Source organism: Hemitrygon akajei, chromosome 14, assembly GCF_048418815.1.
Source record: "Hemitrygon akajei chromosome 14, sHemAka1.3, whole genome shotgun sequence".
NCBI lineage: Eukaryota > Metazoa > Chordata > Chondrichthyes > Myliobatiformes > Dasyatidae > Hemitrygon > Hemitrygon akajei.
This window is the reverse complement of record NC_133137.1, coordinates 34105021-34127181: the sequence shown is the minus strand read 5'-3', so window position 1 is coordinate 34127181 and position 22161 is coordinate 34105021. Positions and strand designations below refer to the sequence as shown.

The 22161-nt window shown below is 44.6% G+C and overlaps 1 protein-coding gene across 2 annotated transcripts in view; it reads left to right on the top strand.

Moving 5' to 3' along the window:
* Positions 1-1093: 1093 nt before the first annotated feature.
* LOC140738476 (aldehyde dehydrogenase, mitochondrial-like) overlaps positions 1094-22161 on the top strand; it is a 62790-nt gene continuing 41722 nt past the window's right edge. The window contains exons 1-2 of one of the 2 annotated variants that reach the window (XM_073065792.1): positions 1094-1411; positions 20453-20557. In XM_073065792.1, coding sequence (XP_072921893.1) covers positions 1301-1411; positions 20453-20557 — 216 coding nt within the window. In that variant the 5' untranslated portion in view covers positions 1094-1300. The remainder of the gene's footprint in view (positions 1412-20452; positions 20558-22161) is intronic. The other variant, XM_073065793.1, reaches the window with a different exon arrangement.

The window sequence follows — 22161 nt, the reverse complement described above, 5'->3', positions numbered from 1 at the left end:
GTGCTACACCTGCCCTTACACTTCCTCCCTCACCACCATTCAGGGCCCAAGACAGTCCTTCCAGGTGAGGCGACACTTCACTTGTGAGTCGGCTGGTGTGCTATACTGCGTCTGGTGCTCCCGTTGTGGCCTTTTACATATTGGTGAGACCCGACGCCGACTGGGAGACCGTTTCGCTGAACACCTACGCTCGGTCCACCAGAGAAAGCAGGATCTCCCAGTGGCCACACATTTTAATTCCACGTCCCATTCCCATTCTGATATGTCTATCCATGGCCTCCTCTACTGTCAAAATGGATCCAAACTCAGGTTGGAGGAACAACATCTTATCAACAACGTCTGGGTAGCCTCCAACCAGATGGCATGAACATTGACTTCTCTAACTTCCGTTAATGCCCCCCCTCCCCTTCTTACCCCATCCCTGATATATTCAGTTTTTCTCCCCCTTCCCCTTTTTGTTCTCTCTCTCTGCCCATCACTCTGCCTGTTCTCCATCTCCCTCTGGTGCTCCCCTCCCATCCCATGATCCTTTCCCTTCTCTAGCTCTGTATCCCTTTTGCCAATCACCTTTCCGGCTCTCAGCTTCACTCCACCCCCTCTGGTCTTCTCCTATCATTTCGCATTTCCCCCTCCTCCTCCTACTTTCAAACCTCTTACTATCTTTCCTTTCAGTTAGTCCTGACGAAGGGTCTCGGCCTGAAATGTCGACAGTGCTTCTCCCTATAGATGCTGCCTGGCCTGCTGTATTCCACCAGCATTTTGTGTGTGTTGTTTGAATTTCCAGCATCTGTAGATTTCCTCATGTTTGCAAATTTTTTCCTCGCGTTTCTCTTAAACAATATAACCGCACAGAGGAACTTCAGGGTAAACGATGAAGGCTGGACATATTTTGTTTTCCCGTGCCGATTCAACATAAAATTCATCACAATCTTTTAATAAAAAGGGTTAATAAACAATAGTGCCAAACTAAATCAGGATAGAAGCCGTTCAGAATAAACACATCTAGAAACTCAATAACTCTCTTACACTGAACTATTCTAAGAAAAGATTTGTGCACATTAAATATTAATCTATCTTACTCCTTACACCGTGCCAGTATTTCCAGTTCACTTTCACAGGACAAGTGGAAGACAAATGTTCCTGGTTCTGAACTGTTGATTGACACGCCGCCATTACTAGACTGGGCGGTCTGTCCTGTTTACAGGGATTGATATAAAGCGGCGCTGTTATTAGGACTTAATTGAATTCGAGTAAGATTTTTCCCCCCGCCTGGGAGGTTCTTTTTGGACGAACACGGAGAATGCTGCAATCGGTAGTTAGTCGCTTGTTCAGGATCTCGCGAGTGAGGAGATACTCCGCTGCTGCGGCGATTCCAGCCCCGACTACCCACCCGGATATTTACTTCAACAAGGTAATGGAGGGCAGTCCTGGGCATAGCAGTAAGGGAATATTGTTTGTACTCGTTTAAAAATCAGTGTGACGAGTTAAAACTTGGGTGGAATGTTATAAAATGATTACAACGTATTATGCGGTAATAATATATTGTCACAAAACAAATACAGAGCATGTGCTCGTGTGGGTGAATTTCAAATTGTTATATCTTCTTGAAGATTCTGGCCAGCTATTACTGTATCAAAAAGGGATGTTGTTGGTTTTGAACCGAAATAGAGATGGATAAATCCTGAAGGAAGCAGCGAGAACGTAGGGAAGAAATGGCGGGTCTCATGGCAACGAGTTTATTTACCCGTGGGTGAAGTATTGGAACGCTAGAGATGGCTAATGTGCGTTTATTCCAAAAAAGCTGCATAAACAAACAATCCAGAGAAATATAGGTGGGTGAACTTTGCATCCGTGTTGAGATAGTTACAGGAAAGCATACTGGGAGACTAGATTTATTTTGAAAGGCAAGAAGAGATTAAGGAAAAGTTCAATATTTACTTTTAGTATCAGAGAATGTAAACATAGAAACACTACAGCACAAGACAGGCCCTTAGGCCCACAATGCTGTGCCAAACATGTACTTACTTTAGAAATTACCTAGGGTTACCCATAGCCCTCTATTTTTCTAAGCTCCTTGTACCTATCCAGGAGTCTCTTAAAAGACCCTATCGTATCCACCTCACCACCATTGCCAGCAGCCCATTCCACGCACTGACCACTCTCTGCGTAAAAACCTTAACCCTGACATCATCTCTGTACCTACTTCCAAGCACCTTAAAACTGTGCCCTGTTGTGATTGCCATTTTAGCCCTGGGAAAAAGCCTCTGACTATCCGCCAGAAACGAGCCACGCTCCCGAATAATGGCTTCAAGACAAATTCAAGGAAACAAAGTTTATTAACAGTTCTGCAGAGCTGGGTGCCTTCAGAGAAGGGAACCCTGAACCTTACAGGGCAGCAGGTTTTATCCTTCTTCCTTACCCCTCCCCTCCCTGACTCGGGAGGTACACAGTCTTAGATTCTGTGTTTTCCCATTCCATATTTGGAGTTGTTTTTTACACATTTCTGTAAAACAATAGTCCATATCTCAGGACTTCAATGATTACAATCTTTGCATATCTGCTCTGTTTTCCACAAGCAGTTAATCTTGTCAGGCGCTTCTGCATTCCTGCTTATCAGACATAATTAAATCACATTTGTTTACTGACTTTAACCCTCTTCCAAGCCCACACACATCTTAATTTACTTCAACTCTCACAATTCCACCCTTTTTCTTTTTAAGATGTGCGTAGCAGCTAGCATTTCTCCTCTTTCCAGGGGGCCCACCGTCCTTCCTCCGCCCCCCCCCCCCCCTGTGGAGGGTCAACTTTCTTCTTTAATAGCATAAGTTTTAGCTCGTTTGTCCCATGTTGGGGTATCACTACTGCCTGGAGCTGGAATATACTGCGCCTGATCAGTGTTTGTATACAAGGAATCAAACACGGCAAAAGTAAGAGAATCATTAGACCCCCGCCTGCTACTAGGAGAGCGGTGCGCCACCAACTACCTCCCAGTAGCCCGTCTAGCCAACTCATGTTCCCAAGGGATCTCCAGTTTTGTACTGGCACGTGGGCCAGTTTCCAAATTTTGTCAGATATTTTTAACACGGCCTTTCCACTGTCGTCTATCTTAAGGCAACAGTTTGTAAGATTGAACTTCCCACATACCCCGCCTTCAGAGGCCAATAGGTAATCCACAGCCAGCCTGTTCTGGTATATTGCTGTTCGCATCTGGCTCTGCTGTTTTACCAACAGCTCCAATGCCAGTGCCGTGCTGAGGTATTGCTATTGCCTGAAGTTGTGACACATTTCGTCTTATTAGTGCTTGTACACAGGGAATGAGGCAGGGTAAAAGCATCAAACTCATTAATCCACCTCCCACCATCCAGAGTACTGTTCGCCACCAACCGCCTTTATTATAGACCTGATAGTACGGCTTACCATTTTCCCAACACCCTACTGCTTTTATCATAACAACGGTCATTTACATGCGAGTGGGATACGAAGGATCCAGGGAAGACCCGACTTCTCACCCACACTGTTGTTCGACACTTATCACATCTTCCCTCCATCCTCCCAACACATAATACACACAGTATAATACAAATTGTCCATATTACTGCGCTCTTCATGCGACTCATCTCTGTTGCCTCTTTAGTTTCACCACCAATGGTTTTTCTCCTGGTTCACAGGTCCACTCGTCACCGCTCTCAGGCTTCACAGGCCCCTTTATTCTTGACGCGTGTGTCCACCCTTTTTCTTTTGTCCGAACTGCAGCTTCAGTCGTGAGCAGGACCTGGAAGGGGCCTTCCCACTGCGGTTGGAGCTTCTCTGGCTTCCAGGTTTTCACCAGAACCCAAACCCCTGGGGTTACTTGGTGTAGAGCGAAGTCAAGTGGCGGCGTCTGGGTGAGCAGACCTTTCTTGCGTAGCTCTGCAAAGGAATGGGACAAGGCCAGTAAATTGTTCTTTACAAATAAATCACCCCCCTGTAGTGTGGGATACCCCTCTATTTTATTCCAATATGGCAGTCCAAAGAGCATCTCATAAGGAGATACTCCTATGTCCTTCCGGGGTACTGTACGTATTCTCAGGAGAGCGATCGGCAAACACTTGGTCCATGGTAGCTTGGTTTCCAACATCAACTTGGTTAGCTGTGCCTTCAGGGTGCTGTTCATTCGTTCTAGTCTTCCCGAACTCTGGGGATGCCACGGGGTATGGTACTTCCATTCGATATCAAATGCATCGCAAATTAACTGGTGCGTCTTGGAGGCGAAGTGTGTCCCCCGGTCAGAGTCTATGGACCCCACGATTCCATATCTGGGGATTATGTTCTCGAGTAGTATCCGAGCTACTGTGGGCGCATCTGCCTTAGTAGTTGGGTATGCTTCCACCCAGCGTGTAAAGTGATCCACGATTACCAATAAGTATTTCCATCTCTGCACTTGGGGCAGCTCGGTGAAGTCGATTTGGATTCCATGGAAGGGTCTCATGGCCAGGGGTTGGCCGCCTCTTGGGATGGATCGCATCACTTTCTTGTTTATTCGCTGGCACGTTGGACATCCAGTTACCTCTTGTTGGGCCAAAGTGTAGATTCCCTTGCATACATATTCCCCAAGTACCGTGTCACACATTGCCTGCGCTCCCCAGTGGGTCTGTTGGTGCAGTTGTTGGAGTATGTTGTGGGTCACTTCCTTATTTAGCACCTGTCTTCCATCGGGGAGTCTCCATTTACCATCAGCGTCTTTCCGGGCTCCTAGTTGGTTCATGTTGTCAATCTCCATTTGAGTAAACACAGGCAGTTTAGTAAGTCCTTCTCTCACTGGTATCAAAGTCAGGAGTTGCACCGGTTCTTCAACTGCTGCCCGTTTGGCCTCCTCGTCCGCCAGACGGTTCCCCACAGCATCAGGTGTCGATCCTTTTTGGTGTCTGGGTACATGCATTACCGCAATTTCAGTCGGTAAGGCCAGGGCTTCCAATGTCATACTTATCATTTGTTCATGTGCCAGTCCTTTTCCCCTGGCCGTTATCAGTCCTCTTTCTTTCCATATCTTCCCAAATGTATGTACTATCCCATAGGCGTATTTGGAGTCAGTGTATACAGTTCCGACTCTCTTTTCCAATATTATCACTCACAGGACTGAGCCGACCAATTTCCCGGTAGTCTTCCGGACTCCAATTTTTTTCCCGTTTCTCCGTCGATGATGGCGTATCCGCTATGTCGTATCCCATCAATACATCGAGACGATCCGTCTATATATAGTTCTTGTCCCTCTCCCAGGGGAACTTCCTGTAAGTCTTCCCGACTTTTCTTTTGCAAGTCCAGAAGTTCAATGCAGACATGCTCTGACTCCTCTTCCTCCAGTCCTCCATATAGGAACTGGGCTGGGTTGCAACTGGAATCTTTGGCGAAGTTCAGGTCTTCTCCGGTCATCAGGATAGTCTCGTACTTCAAGATGCGAGAGTCAGTCAACCACCGGTGTGCCTTCTGGGAATCCCTCAATCACCGGCTGCAGCCCTTTTCTTCCTTCCATCGCAATGGGGTACTGCTTCCTTCTCACTGGGCGACTGTCCGGTAACAAGGTGATCTGTAAAGGGCTGATGTTCAATCCTCCCCTGTTTCCCTCTCTATACCATACCTCGGGCTCTATTTTCCGATCGTCTTTCTCTTTTAATGCGAAGAGTTTTACTATTATCTCTCCATTGCTTGGCACTGTTCCAATACCCAATTGAACTTGCAGATCTCTTCCTAATAGATTAAATCCTGCCGAGAGCAGCAGGAGGAGGTCTCGTCTAGTTGCTGTATCTTCATATCCGACTTCCACATTGTCCACAATTGGCACTTGTATTGTCTTTCCTCCGATACCGGATACTCCCATCAATTTTGCTCCGGTCTGGGTCCCTGATGGTATCTCTATTATACTCGATCTTTCAGCTCCTAAGTCGACCATGAAGGTTGTGTCACACCCTTGGGGACCTAATTTCAAGTTTATCAGGGGTTCCTGCCGATGATTTTTCTTCCCCAAGGGTTGGAACCCCCGACCCCCCTAGTACTCTTCTTCCATCATGGCGTACGAGCGCACTTCCCGTCGGTATCTGGGGCACTCGCGCCTGAAGTGTCCCTCTTCGTTGCAGTGAAAACATCTAGGGGCCCTCCTGGGTCCCCTACTTCGATCTTGGCTGCCACTTCATCCTGGCCATGGGTCTCTTCTTTCTCTTTTGTCTGCGGTCACCTGTTGGACTGTCTGGACCATTATCTTGGCTGCTTTCTTCTGCTTCTCTTCATCCCTTCTTACAAACACTTTCTGTGCCTCCCTAAGTAGTTCACTCAAGGGTTTAGTATTCCAGTCTTCTAGTTTTTCCAGTTTTTTTCTTATATCTGGCCATGCCTTCGATACAAATTCAACACGAATCAGCTGTTGGCCAACCTCCGTTTCAGTGTCTATTCCCACGTATTGTTGCATGTTCCTCCGGATTCTATCTAGGAAGTCGGACGGAGTCTCCTCGGGATTTTGGTGGCTCCCAAATGCCTTGGTAAAGTTGTGTCCCTTCGGAACCGCCTGTCTTATTCCCTTTATCAGGAATTCTCGCAGATCCCTCATATTCCTTCGGCCCCCCTCCGTTTGCTTATCCCAGCCTGGGTCCACAAGAGGGAATTTCTGTTGCGGCTCTGCTTCGTTTGGCCTTTCCTTTTCCCACATTACTATGGCCGCCTGTCTTGTCATTTGTCTTTCTTGGGTGGAAAACAAGGTTCCCATAATTGAGTACATTTCATCCCAGGTATAAATGTTGGGTCCTAGGAATTGATCCAACTGTTCGGCCAGGCCCATGGGGCCTTCTAATAGGCCTTTCATTTCCTTTTTAAAATTCCGTACCTCAGCGCTAGTCAGGGGAACATTAACATACCCCGTCCCTCCATTTGCTCCTCCCATAGGTACTTCTCTCAGAGGATATAGTCTGGCGGTCTGTTCGACTTCCTCTTTGTGATTTTTAGCTGTTTGTGACCTGGTTTCCATCCTCCTGGCTCCTATAATCTGCGGTTTCGCACGCTCCGTTTCCTCTTCACCCTGGTCTGCATCTTCTCCAGCTGCAGCTGCCGATTCATTTTCACTTTCCCTTGCCTCAAGGTCATCGATTTGCGGAGCGGTAGGGGGCACATATGGGGGCGGCAGGTGCTCGAGCAACTCCCATGTATTCTTTTTCTGTCCCCTTCCTTTATCGCTTTCAACTTATAACTATTTGGCGTTGGTAACCAGCATAGGGCATAATCACTTTCTTCGGGTTTAACGTTAGGTTTTGAATTCACGTACAGATTAAGGGCTTGTTGTACCCAATCCTCGCTAGACCCGAACTTAGGCCACCACACAGCCGACTCTTGGATAGGCTGGCGGGACCAGAATTCACAGTACTGTATCATTTTTTCTTTGACTTCCCTTTTCGCCTTCCGTAATCCCAATTTTCTAACATCCGTCCCAACGGACTATCAGTGGGTACTCCGGGGTATTTTTCATCGTTGGCGCCTGGATTTCCTTTACCCTTTTCTCTCTTAGACCCCTTATTCCCCATCTCGAGGACTTGCCCGGTTCCTATCCACCCGCAGGCTACCCCGTGGTTCCGCACTCCTTGCCCACCACGTCACTGCAAGAATTTAATTTGAATGTGACCCACCTAGCTCGATCACTCCTGTCCAATTCTGTAACCTTTACTCCCGCGATCGCCCAGCTATCCACACGCAAGCTACCCCGTGGTTCCACAATTCTCGTGCACTACGTCTCTGCAGGATCCACCTGCAGGGTAACCCCGTAGTTCCACAATTCTCGTGTACCACGTCTCTGCAGGATCTCTTACCTGGGTCCTGTGCACAGGAATTACTCGATCGCTCACTGTCTCGACTGCCTCGACAACCCCTCTTTGTTTCCTTGAGTCCGCCGGATATCACTCGCTCAAGCCGCGCGGGGCGACGAGCAAGGAATCAGGGACTGCCGAACTCGGCAGGGTGCACCTTCTCCGATGTCCTTTCTTTCCCCCCTCACGGCTGGAGTGTGGATCCCGGACGAGCCCCCAAGTTGCCAGAAACGAGCCACGCTCCCGAATAATGGCTTCAAGACAAATTCAAGGAAACAAAGTTTATTAACAGTTCTGCAGAGCTGGGTGCCTTCAGAGAAGGGAACCCTGAACCTTACAGGGCAGCAGGTTTTATCCTTCTTCCTTACCCCTCCCCTCCCTGACTCAGGAGGTACACAGTCTTAGATTCGGTGTTTTCCCATTCCATATTTGGAGTTTTTTACACATTTCTGTAAAACAATAGTCCATATCTCAGGACTTCAATGATTACAATCTTTGCATATCTGCTCTGTTTTCCACAAGCAGTTAATCTTGTCAGGCGCTTCTGCATTCCTGCTTATCAGACATAATTAAATCACATTTGTTTACTGACTTTAACCCTCTTCCAAGCCCACGCACATCTTAATTTACTTCAACTCTCACACTATCCACACAATCAATGTCTCTCATCATCTTATACACCTCTATCAGGTCACCTCTCATCCTCGGTTGCTGCAAGGAGAAAAAAGCCAAGTTCACTCAACCTATTGTTATGAAACCAGTAACTGGTTTCACTTACCAGCAAAGATAGATATGTCAGTTGAAGTCCAATGGTACTATTTTCAAAAGTTTTATTAATAAAGGGGCACAAAAATTAAGGTTAATACAAACATTCAGATAACATGCGTCAATACTCAATCTAAAACGCAGGTACATTAATAATCACTCAGAAATAAGCTCTTTCGTTGTCTAGGGTATAATACTGAGTCCAATTGGAAATATAAAGAGTCACTCTGAAGTCTGCAGGCTTTTCCCTTTTGGTTTCACGTGTTGGAGAGAGAGAGAGATAAACGGAAAAACTTGCCCAAAACATCCGTGGAATCAGGGGAGCGATCTTCCCCGTTGTTAGTTAAAAGCGATCTTCCGTTGGTTTTAGCCACAAACTCCGCATTCGGAATTTAACGCACGTGGCTTCCTTCAAAATGGCTTCCCGTTCCCACGGGAAGCGGTATCGTGCTTCTTGGTGTCTCCTTGGTGCGTCTGAGGGTCGTCCTCTTTCAGACCCTTCTTTATACTGCCTCACGGGATCTCAGGTGTCAATCAGGTTGCAGGTGATGCAATCTCTCTCTCAACCAGCCCACTTTGCCCGAGGGCTTTACAATGTCCCTGCGAGTTGGCACGTCTGCAGTTCCCAGGTGTCTCCTGAGAACAATGCCACAGTCGCCAGCTTTTGTCCCAGTGGAATGCGGTATCCAGCACGTCGCTGTCTTTCCATTTCCTGTGTCCATTCAGCCTGTCTCTCTCTCTCTCTTGCTCTCTCTCTCGGGTCATTGACCCCCCTTTCACTAGGGCTCTTGCAATTCTCACAAAGGAGGGGGCTGGTATCATAACACCTCCCCTCTTAAAGGTTTTTTACCAGCGGTTAAAAACACAGAGTGGTACAGAGTCTTACAGAAATTTTGAATCTAACACAATACAGAAGCTTTTCTTTTCACTACAGAGTAATACAGTTATACATTCAAGTCAGCATCTAAACAGTTAACAATTACAGTGTCCCTTTAGTTAATATCTTAACATTGCGTACCGTACTAAAGTCTTGTAACATCAGACTTCAATTCAATAACCACCTATTTATTTATTGTTTTCAGCAACAAAACTGCGGAGGTGTGATCTTAGCTTAGGTGCATCTACAAAAGTTTATGCGAATACTAATCGTTTCGGTCGGTTTACTTCGCCGGCAGGTCTCCAAAGGTCTGTCTTTATTATTCACAGGCTTTAGCGCAACCCGTAAAACCTGCTTTGCTGTTTAAAAAAAAAATGGCATCCCCATTAACCGTCACCTCTTTTCTGGCGAGTCCCCCCCGTTGGGACTTTGAGTAATTTGGCGTGGTGAACTCCCGCCCGCCTCGTTCATCGGGGCTATTTTTTCAACACCATGCCCCAAACTATCAAGACCCTTCAGGCTATTTGTTTTTAATTCCAACTCCTCTTTCAGGTAGCATTTCGAATGCAACCTCTTCACACCCCACCCTGGCGTAACAATAGAGTGGGGGGCCCCGCTATTTCCCGACTCACTCTGTGAGCGATCTGCCAGGTTTAAAATTTCTTCCTTCGACTTGGGAACTACAGACTTTCCGTTTCCTTTAATAACAATCCTCATTCCCCCCTTAAATTCGGCATTAACCTTGGCCCCACTCTCGAATACAAACACCGTGGAACTCACACTTCCCACGGTTACCAAGGTTAACCCTTTTCCTACTGAACCAACCCTATCTGATCCACAAAGACGGCCGCCCCGTTCCCCTGAATCAAACACCTCAGACTTCCCCTGAGCTCTGTTACCAGGTTCAGCACCACGTGCGCCCCCATCTTGGACACACTCAAAAGGGACATTGGCCTCTTCCAGGCTTTCAATACCCGTACCTTTTTCAAATTCTAACGTCCCCCGATCCTTCCAGTTACTCTCTAGGCAGCCCCCCGTTGGGGAAGGCGCAACCCTGCGAGCTGAAACAACCTCCTCGGCCATTTCAGCTGACTTCTCCACAGCAAGGATACCCTTCCTCTCTAAGACTGCCCTCATTTCACTCTCGGGACCATCGAGAACACCTTTAGAACTCTGAACTTCTTCAAACAATTCTGCCAAACCAGACAGATTAACCATGTCCAACTCTGGACATTTTAACAACTTTATCCGTTTCTCAACTTTAGTTCCTACCTCTAGGACCTTTCTCTTCACTAAGGGCAGGGCTATTTCCTCTCCCTTACCCCCTTTTACTTTACTGCTTTCTGTTTTACCACCCTCGGAACCCTCATGGTACAGGGTCGGTAAAAACATCTTGGCCAGATTACTGCTGGCCCGATTTAAACTGCTCACTGCTTTTCTGGACAGGCTGCGTGTGACCGCGCATGCGCGATAGCTTTGGGACTCTAGGGGCGGGGCCACCGCACTCGCCCGTCTGCGGGTCGGCATCATAGCTGCCACCGTTTCAAAAAACAAGAAATAACTATCAACATCCGTCTCTTCGAACGGAGGTACTACTCTCAGCTCCCGACTAACATTAAACCGCTCTCTCCTTAGCTCCTCCCTCTCTCTTTCTCTCCCCGCTGCCGCTCTCTCGGCTGCTGCTAACTCTCTGATCCGAATTTCATGCTGTCTTTGCCTCTCAGCTTGATCCTGCTCGTTTTCCACTTCTAACCCCTTCGCCAAATTTAACAAGTCTGATTTGGTGCACACCTCTAGCGCTGCCACAGTCGCGTTTTTCATAAATTCACACACGTCCATCTTTGCTGGTTTTTCTGTCTGGCTACCTGCGTACCAGATCCATATTATTATTTTTTTTGACTTACAATCCCGATTGACTGACCTCCCCCTTTTTGGTGTCAAATCCCGAGACGAGAACCCCACTTGTTATGAAACCAGTAACTGGTTTCACTTACCAGCAAAGATAGATATGTCAGTTGAAGTCCAATGGTACTATTTTCAAAAGTTTTATTAATAAAGGGGCACAAAAATTAAGGTTAATACAAACATTCAGATAACATGCGTCAATACTCAATCTAAAACGCAGGTACATTAATAATCACTCAGAAATAAGCTCTTTCGTTGTCTAGGGTATAATACTGAGTCCAATTGGAAATATAAAGAGTCACTCTGAAGTCTGCAGGCTTTTCCCTTTTGGTTTCACGTGTTGGAGAGAGAGAGAGATAAACGGAAAAACTTGCCCAAAACATCCGTGGAATCAGGGGAGCGATCTTCCCCGTTGTTAGTTAAAAGCGATCTTCCGTTGGTTTTAGCCACAAACTCCGCATTCGGAATTTAACGCACGTGGCTTCCTTCAAAATGGCTTCCCGTTCCCACGGGAAGCGGTATCGTGCTTCTTGGTGTCTCCTTGGTGCGTCTGAGGGTCGTCCTCTTTCAGACCCTTCTTTATACTGCCTCACGGGATCTCAGGTGTCAATCAGGTTGCAGGTGATGCAATCTCTCTCTCAACCAGCCCACTTTGCCCGAGGGCTTTACAATGTCCCTGCGAGTTGGCACGTCTGCAGTTCCCAGGTGTCTCCTGAGAACAATGCCACAGTCGCCAGCTTTTGTCCCAGTGGAATGCGGTATCCAGCACGTCGCTGTCTTTCCATTTCCTGTGTCCATTCAGCCTGTCTCTCTCTCTCTCTCTCTCTCTCTCGGGTCATTGACCCCCCTTTCACTAGGGCTCTTGCAATTCTCACAAAGGAGGGGGCTGGTATCATAACACTATTCTCGTAAGGCATGCTCCCCAATCCAGGCAACATCCTTGTAAATCTCATCTGCACCCTTTCTATGGTTTCCACATCCTTCCTGTAGTGAGGTGACCAGAACTGAGGACAATACTCCAAGTGGGGTCTGACCAGGGGCCTATACAGCTGTAACATTACCTCTTGGCTCTTAAACTCACTCTCACGGTTGATGAAGGCCAATGCACACATGTGGCTTTCTTAACCACGGAGTCAACCTGCACAGCAGCTTTGAATGTCATATGGTCTTGGACCCCAAGACCCCTCTGATCCTCCACACTGCCGAGAGTCTTACCATTAATACTATATTCTGCCATCATATTTGACCTACCAAAATGAACCACCTCACACTTATCTGGGTTGAACTCCATCTGCCACATTTCAGCCCAGTTTTGCATCCTATCAATGTCCCGCTGTAAGCTCTAACAGCCCTCCACACTATCCACAACACCCCCAACCTTTGTGTCATCAGCAAATTTACTAACCCATCCCTCCACTTCCTCGTCCAGGTCATTTATAAGAATCACAAAGAGAAGCGGTCCCAGAACAGATCCCTGAGGCACGCCACTGGTCACTGACCTCCATGCAGAATATGACCCATCTACAATCACTGTTTGCCTTCTGTGGGCAAGCCAGTTCTGGATCCACAAAGCAATATCTTCTTGTATCCCATGCCTCCTTACTTTTCTCAATAAGCCTTGCATGGGGTGCCTTATCGAATGCCTTGCTGAAATCCATATACACTACATCTAGTGCTCTATCTTCATCAATGTGTTTAGTCACATCCTCAAAAAATTAAATCAGGCTCGTAAGGCATGACCTGCCTTTCACAAAGCCATGCTGACTATTCCTAATCATATTATGCCTCTCCAAATATTCATAAATCCTGCCTCTCAGGATCTTCTCCATCAACTTACCAACCACTGAGGTAAGGCTCACTGGTCTATAATTTCCTGGGATATCTCTACTCCCTTTCTTGAATAAGGGAACAACATCTGCAATCCTCCAATCCTCCAGAACCTCTCCCATCCCCACTGATGATGCAAAGATCATTGCCAGAGGCTCAGCAATCTCCTCCCTCACCTTCCATGCATCTCATCTCATCTTGCCCCAGAGACTTATCCAACTTGATGCTTTCCAAAAGCTCCAGTGCATCCTCTTTCTTAATGTCTATTTGCTCAAGCTTTTCATTCTGCTGTAAATCATCCCTACAATCGCCAAGGTCCTTTTCTGTAGTGGATACTTTTATTGTCACCAGACAATTGATACTAGAGTGTACAATCATCACAGCGATATTTGATTCTGCGCTTTGCACTCCCTGAAGTACAAATCGAAGTAAATATAATAAGAATTTAAATTATAAGTCATAATTAGAAAATAGAAAAGGGAAAGTAAGGTAGTGCAAGTTAGGTCCAGATATTTGGAAGGTACAGCCCAGATCCAGGTCAGGATCCGTTCAGCAGTCTTATCACAGTTGGAAAGAAGCTGTTCCCAAATCTGGCCGTACGAATCTTCAAGCTCCTGAACCTTCTCCCGGAGGGAAGAGGGACAAAAAGTGTGTTGTCTGGGTGGGTCATGTCCTTGATTATCCTGGCAGCACTGCTCCAACAGCGTGTGGTGTAAAGTGAGTCCAAGGATGGAAGATTGGTTTGTGTGATGTGCTGGGCTATGTTCACGATCTTCTGTAGCTTCTTCCGGTTTTGGACAGGACAACTTCCATACCAGGTTGTGATGCACACTAGTAGAATGCTTTCTACGGTGCATCTATAAAAATTAGTGAGGGTTTTGGGGGACAGGCCAAATTTCTTCAGCTTTCTCAGGAAGTAAAGGCGCTGGTGGGCCTTCTTGGCAGTGGACTCTGCTTGGTTAGACCAAGTCAGGTCATTTGTGATGTTCACCCCGAGGAACTTAAAGTCTTTGACCTGTTTCACCTGCACACCACTGATGTAGATGGGGTCGCGCAGTCCGCTACTCCTTCTGAAGTCAACGACCAATTCCTTCATCTTGCTGACATTCAGGGATAGGTTATTGTCTTCGCACCATGCCACCAGGTTCTTAATTTCCTCTCTGTACTCAGACTCATCATTACCGAAGATACGGCCTACAATTGTGGTGTCATCAGCAAACTTATATATTGAGTTCGATGGAAACTTGGCTACACAATCATGGGTGTACAGTGAGTACAGCAGGGCGCTGAGTACACAGCCTTGTGGGGTACGGTGCTCAGAGTGATTGTAGAGGAGAGCTTGTCCCCTATTTTTACAGCCTGGGTCCTGTCTGTGAGGAAGTTGAAGATCCAGCTGCAGATATGAGTGCTAAGATCCAGGTTCCGGAGCTTAGGAATCAGTTTATTTGGAATGATGGTATTAAAGGCAGAGCTGTAGTCAATGAAAAGGGGCCTGATACTGAAGCAAAGTACTCATTAAGTACCTCTGCTAATTCCTCCAGTTCCATACACACTTTCCACTGTCACGTTTGATTGGTCCTATTCTCTCACGTTTTATCCTCTTGCTCTTCACATACTTGTAGAATGCCTTGGGGATTTCCTTAATCCTGCCAAGGCCTTTTCATGGCCCCTTCTGGCTCTCCTTATTTCTTTCTTAAGCTCCTTCCTGCTAGCCATATAATCTTCTAGATCTCTATAAATACCTAGTTTTTTGAAACTTTCATAAGCTTTTCTTCTTGACTAAATTTTCAACAGCCTTTGTACACTTTGTTCTTGTACCCTACCATCCTTTCCCTTCTCATTGGAACGTACCTATGCAGAACGCCACGCAAATATCCCCAGAACATTTGCCACATTTCTGCTGTACATTTCCCTGAGAACATCTGTTTCTAATTTATGCTTCCAAGTTCCTGCCTGATAGGTTCATTTCTGGATGCAGCGACGGACTGTGTTAAGTGACAGTGGTTTTCCGAAGTACTCCCGAGCCCAGGTGGCTATAATTGTCACAGTAGCATGTCGGTTTCTTAGGCAGTGCCGCCTGAGGGCTCGAAGATCACGCGCATTCAACAGTGGTTTCCGACCTTGCCCTTTACGCACTGAGATGTCTCTGAATTCTCTGAATCTTTTCACAATATTATGTACTATAGATGTTGAAAGACCTAAATTCTCTGCAATCTTGCGTTGGGAAATGTTCCTTTTGAACTGACTAACAATTCTCTCATGAATTTTGGCAAAAAGGGGTGAGCCACAACCCATCCTTGCTTGCAAAGACTGAGCCTTTGATGGACGCTACTTTTATACCCAGTCATGATACCTGACCTGCTACCAATTAGCCTACTTAATGTGGAGTCTTCCAAACCGGTGTTACTTGAATATTCTGTGCACTTTTCAATCTTATTTTAACTCTGTCCCAACTTTTGTTGAGTGTGTTGCAGCCATCAAATTCTAAATTTGTGTATATTTACAAAATACAATTAAGTTGGTCAGTAAAACTATTGAAAATCCTTTCTTTGTACTTTTGTCAGTTAAATAAAGGTTCACGTGAATTAACATATCACAGATTTTTGTTTTTATTGCATTTTGGAAAATATCCCAACTTTTCTGGAAATGAGGTTTGTAAATACGGGTCCAGGTAGCAATTAAAGTCACCCCCAATCAATATGTGGCTTGAATCGTTATCTGGGATAAGTCAAACACCTTATGGAAAAAACCTGGATCGTCCGAGTTCAGCCCGTAAACGTTTACCAGTGTAACGGGAAGTGAATTGATATGCCCAGTTAAAATTATAAACCTGCCATTTGGATCGATTGTGGATAAGTGAAAATGAAAAGACAGTCTTACGGAAGAAAATGGCAATGCCTCTGGCTTTGGAACTGAAAGGTGCCTGATAGACCTGTGAAATCCAATTAGCCCTGAATTTCCCATGCTGAGTGGCTTTAATGTGAGTTTCTTGTAAGAATATAATGTCAGATTTCAGTGACTTCAAATGTGCAAAAACTTTACCTCGCTTTATTGGGTGACCTAAACCGTGCACATTCCAAGATACCAAGGATATGGAGTCAAGAATATTATTTGTGGTGCCTTTTGCATTATAATGAAACGCAAACTTAACATTCAGTCTGGCAGCCAGCAAAAACCAACAAAAAATAACATGAACAGTTAACAAATAAATGAACAATACCCCCACTCATTGCTTCCCCAAATGAAACAGAGTTACCCTCATCCTAATCTGGGACCACTGGATAAAAGTAGAGGAAAACACCTCCAACTAACAGCCCCTCATTAGCACAGATATTAAAGAACAAATTGAGGATAGAAAAAAGAACTGCCATAATTAAAGTCTGCTCAGAGCACGTTTAGACTCTCTTCATTTATGTTGTGGAAAAATAGCCTTTCAAAGTCTACAAAAGTCTTGGTTTCAACCGGGTTGCTGAATACTTTTACTTGCCCTTGGTGATGAACATGGCTGGGAAACATGGCAAATGCCGGACCTCCTTCTCCCTCAGCAGTTGCAGCACCTCACGGAAACTCCGCCGTTGCTCCATAACCTCTGCGGTGTAGTCGGGGTAGATTAAGATTCGATGACCTCCGTAATCCATTGAGTGTTGCCTCCCAAGCCACAGAATCTTTTCTTTCTCCTGTGCGAAATGCACCCATGCAATTATCGTACGGGGCTTTGAGCCTTCTGGTGATTTGGGCTGTTGTGTGCGGTGTGCTCTATCGATAACGACCGGCTTGGTGAAGTTATCATCCCCCAGCAGCTTGGGGATCAGGTTAGTGACAAATTCAGTTGGCCTCCCTTTCTCCTCACCTTCTGGGACGCCAACAATCTTTATGTTATTGCGTCTGGATCTCCCTTCCAGATCTGAAAGCTTGGCCCGCAGTCTTTTATTTTCTTGCTGCAGCTCAGTGACTGAAGTTTCCATGACGTGGATTTGCTGCTGGTGGTCAGCGGTCTGATTTTCGGTGTTCAACACTCTCTCAGTGAGCGCTTGCTGGGCGGACAACAGACTCTGGAAACTGTGCTCAAACTTGTCAAACCGCTCATTGAAGGACTGCAAGAGCTTGTTTAACACTTTCTGCCAAGTAAGAGGAAGCTCGTCTTCCTTTTCGGCTGACAACATTTCTGGAGGGTTCTTGCTAGCTTGGACCCGGCTAACATTAGCTGCAGCATTGCCTCACAGGTGAGCGGCTCCCTTCCCACCTTCTGCTGTTTTACTGGACATGTTCATGTTACACTTTTTGGTGGCGTAAAAGAGAAACAAACAACGGAGATCTTGCAACAAAAACTGAGAGTCAAGCATTCAAAAAGGCAGTTTTAACTGGTAAAGTTTGGTGTGCCATGGGGAGCCGGAAAAAACACATCTCTACTGCACTCATCTCACTAGCACGCCCCAAGTTGTGGAGAAATTGAATGTTTTCCCCAGAGTGAAGGAGGTTGATGGATGACCATAGAGATTTATAAAATTATAAAGTTGCAGTCTATTTCTCATGGTAGGTAAGTCTAGGTGGAGGGGTGGAGATACGTCTCTACCAAGGAGTGTAAGGTGCCCTTTCCCCCCGCAAGTCTTCAGGTCACCCTTGGGTGTAATCAAGCAATGTATTTACAATATTACTTAAATATTAAATACTGATATATTAAATACACAACACCTTGATTTATTGGTTAGCACTATGTATGAGGTAGAGAAAGGAAGCTGTTTCCCAGCCATTCCATTGGAAGTGTTCTTCTAGATGTCTGGTCATCAAAATTGTGGTTGATTCTCTCCTTCAGTTCTAGATAACTTGAATATATTAAAGTTCATGTTTATTATCATGGGGACATATACAGGACATGAATGCCATGAAAATTAACTTTTATTTTACAGTGTAAATGAAGCAGATATAAATAAAACTCTATTTGGTAAGATAATAGTTCATCTGGTCTTGACCTTGGCATCCAAACTTTTACCAGAATTTAGTGTTGAGTATACTAAATAACTGAGTCTGCTCGAATAATACAATGCCACAAACTGTTCCAGCTGCTATCATCCAGGAAACGGTACCACACCATTAAAGCTAGGACCAAAAGGCTCTGGGACAGCTTCTTCCACCAGGTCATCAGACAGATTAATTCACACTGACACAATTGTATTTCTAAGCTATATTGATTGTTCTATTGCATATCTTACTGTACATACAATTTATTACAAATTAATTTAGACATTGCACATTCAGATGGAGATATAACATAAAGATTTTTACTCCTGTATGTGAAGGATGTAAGAAATGAAGTCAATTCAATTCAGTTCAATAGGGAATTTGATCTTTACAATCCTTGTCTGAGGCCTAGTTCATCACAAGTAAAGCTCTCCCCACCATTGAGTACATCTACATGAAATGCTTTCACAAAAATCCATTATCAGGGACCCCCATCACCCAGGACATGCTCTCTTCTCGCTGCTGCCATCAGGAACAAGGTACAGTAGCCTCAGGACTCAAACCACCGGGTTCAGCATCAGTTATTGCCCCCTGATCATCAGGCTCTTGAATCAAAGGGAATGATTTCTGTAACGTTCTCGCTCGGGTGTAACGGAACCCGAATTAAACGTCGAGGTAAACCGTAGTCAATGAAAACAAGGTCGTAGTAAGATTAACCATTTACTGTTCACTCTTCACATTAACGTATGGTGAAAACTGTTGATAAAACAATACAAGATTGGTACACTGTTTGTTTCCTTCTAGATATCACATTTACATCGTGAATACTTGCAAAGGTAAAACTACAATAACTACATTACATTAAAGTGCAGCATACAGTCAGAATCTACCTACTGCATTGACTGCTTTAAATACACTTCAACACAAACTATCCCGACTCTTTAACTAACGAAAACATAAACCTTATCGACCGTTGTTACTTTTAACAGAATCAGCGTTAACATTTTAATTCAACATATCGATTATCTCATGACTTACAGCGTTGCTTTCACTGTGTTTCTGGTGCGTAGAGAGAAAACTCTGCTTGCGCTGAACTGCCACATGTGAGCGCCCCCCCACCCTTGCGTTTAACCCAAACCGGTATTTTCCCACAAGACGCAGCGAAACCGGATGTGACGTCATCGCATGCCGCGATATATTACAGACAAATGTATTTACTTAAACAATCCTAACTTTAACTAAAAAATGCTAACAAACGAATTACTAAGTGAAAATATTATAAACTGAATAACTGCCATAAAGGCAGCACAATTTCACTGGCCCCATCATTGAAATGTTTCAAGGATCTTCACCTCATGTTCTTGATATTTATTGCTTGCTTGCTTATCTATCTATCTATCTTTTTGTATTTGCACAGTTTGTTGTCTTTTGCACACTGGTTGAACACCCAAGTTGGTGCGGTCATTCATTGATCCTGTTATGGTTATTATTTTGTAGATTTATTGTGTATACCTATAAGGATATGAATCTCAGAGTGACATATATGTACTTTGAGAATAAATTTACTTTGAACTTTTGAACTTTGAAATTGCCAATCTCTTTACTTTTGTTCTTGGTTCACAGATTCAAAGGAATATTTTTGACTAAACAAACAATGATCCAATACAGTATATTTCTAACTCTTGTTGGAATCTTGTTTCCACCAAGAAGTTTGTATAAATTAGCCGAAAGAATTTGAAGATGAATGAAAGCCTGTCACCTCCATATAAACTTACATTTGGTTAGAATATTTAACTCTTTACTGGAGAAACAGCACAATTTTGTCTTTTTCTGCACTTGTCTTCAGCGCACAAGAACACACTAAAAAGTTGTAGCATCTGTCTGGTTCTGAAGAGTTATTTAACTGTTCAGCTGATTTTTACATAATTTGTTAAGTATAGGTTAAAAAGGTGTAAAATAATCGAACACCAACTCAACCTTTTTCAATTGGCTTCTTCTTGATGTCCTGAAGAAGTTTTTGAGTATATTCGAAGATTCATGAGGAGGTTGTTTTCTGCATTCTATGTTTTATTTTAAACTGCGTGATAAAAGTTGTTCTGGAGCAATGGAACTGTCATAGATTTGGCATTCGCGGTAATGTTTGATCGCATACCAAATGTCAAATTTGTTCTTTATCTAGCACATACTATACTGGAGAAAGAAATGATAAATTTAGGAAACTCTTCCAAGTTTTGTGCTGTTTGGTTTCTGTATCCCATGCTCAACAAGAGGTGTATATCCTTTTTTTCCTCTATTGCAGATCTTTATTAACAATGAGTGGCATGATGCAGTCAGTAAGAAAACGTTCCCAACCATCAATCCCTCCACAGGAGAAATCATCTGTCAAGTTGCTGAAGGAGATAAGGTAATTTGTTTTTTATATATATTTGACATTGAAGATCGAACATAAAAATGTACAGCACAGGAGCAGATCATGCGGCCCACGATGTTGTGTGAACCAGCTAAAAAGCAAATGAAAACATCCAAACACTAATCTTTCCTGCACCCACAATGTCCATATGTCTCATCTTTCCTATATCCATGTGCCAATCCAAGCATCTCTTAAAAGCCTCTAAATGTACTTTCATCTACCACTATACCAGGCAGCATATTCCAGGCATCCATCACTCAGGGTAATAAACTTACTACTCGCGTCCCCCTTGAACCTGCCCCCTCTCACCTTCAATGCATGTCCTCTGGTATTAGACATTTTAGTTGTGGGAAACAGATACTCTCTGTCCATTCTATCTCTGCCTCTCATAATCTTGTAAACCTCTATCAGATCTTCCCTCAGCTTCTGACACTCCAGAGCAAATAACCTGAGTTTATCCAGCCTCCCTTGTTAGCACATGCCCTCTAAACCGGGCAGCGTCCTGGTAAACCGTTTCTGCACCCTCTCCGAAGACTCAACATCCCTCCTGTAGTGGTACGACCATCTGTATACAGTACTCCATTGTGTCCAAACCAGAGTTTTATAAAGTTGCAAATAGCTTAAGCCTTTCATTTAAACCAGGGGTCCCTAACTATATCATTAACCAAGGGGTCCTTGGTCCCTAGTTTGGGAACACCTGATTTAAACTGAACGCTTCCTATGTCCTTTGCATATTGAATTCTGTTAAGAAAGTACAGAATTATGGAAAAAATGATTATTCCTACCAAATACTAGTTGAATCCAGCAAATTCCCTCTGATGCCTTACATTGTAATAGTGAGATATATGAAACACAGGGGAACCTACAGGAGAGCCTAATGAATTTGAGTACCGAGCTAAACAGACCAGTAGTTTTTGAAAGCATCTCTCATAAGATGCTGGTGGAACTCAGCAGGACAGGTAGAATCTATGGAAAAGAGTATAGTGGATGTTTTGGGTCAAGACCATTTAACAATATGATGAATTTGGAAGCTTTGCTGGAACAACATACCCTGATAATTAGATATATCTAGAAGCTGGTAGTGCTATGAACACTGCTTTTCTTCCCTTCCTGTTTGTTTAGAAGTTTGAGGCAGCATTGAATTGAGATTTGACCTACAAATTGTGGTATGTTGATTTGAACAGGAATGAATACAATGTTCACCTGGACTGGGGTTCCTACTGTTTGTTGTATCCACTGACCTCGACGTTCATGCAGGAGCTGTAGATGTCAGCCCCTACAAATCAGCACAGCCATTTGTCACCCAGTCTGAGCCAGGTGATTTGCTGCTCACATCAAAATGGCGTATGAAGTTACTGGGAGACCCTAGTCGGTTACAAAACAGTCAGGCTGTACAGTGAAGCTGTTAATTGAGAATTAAGAACTTTAATCTGTGGTCATCATTCATCTTCTATTTATGGCTCCAGATGCAATTAAGAAACCATTGCCATCTTCTCGCAGTTCTGTTACTGAGATAAATCTGCAGATGTTCTGCTGAACACTGAAGTTCCCTTTGTTCTCTGCAACTTAAAAGCATGTTTGTTTTCTAACTTCTCCTT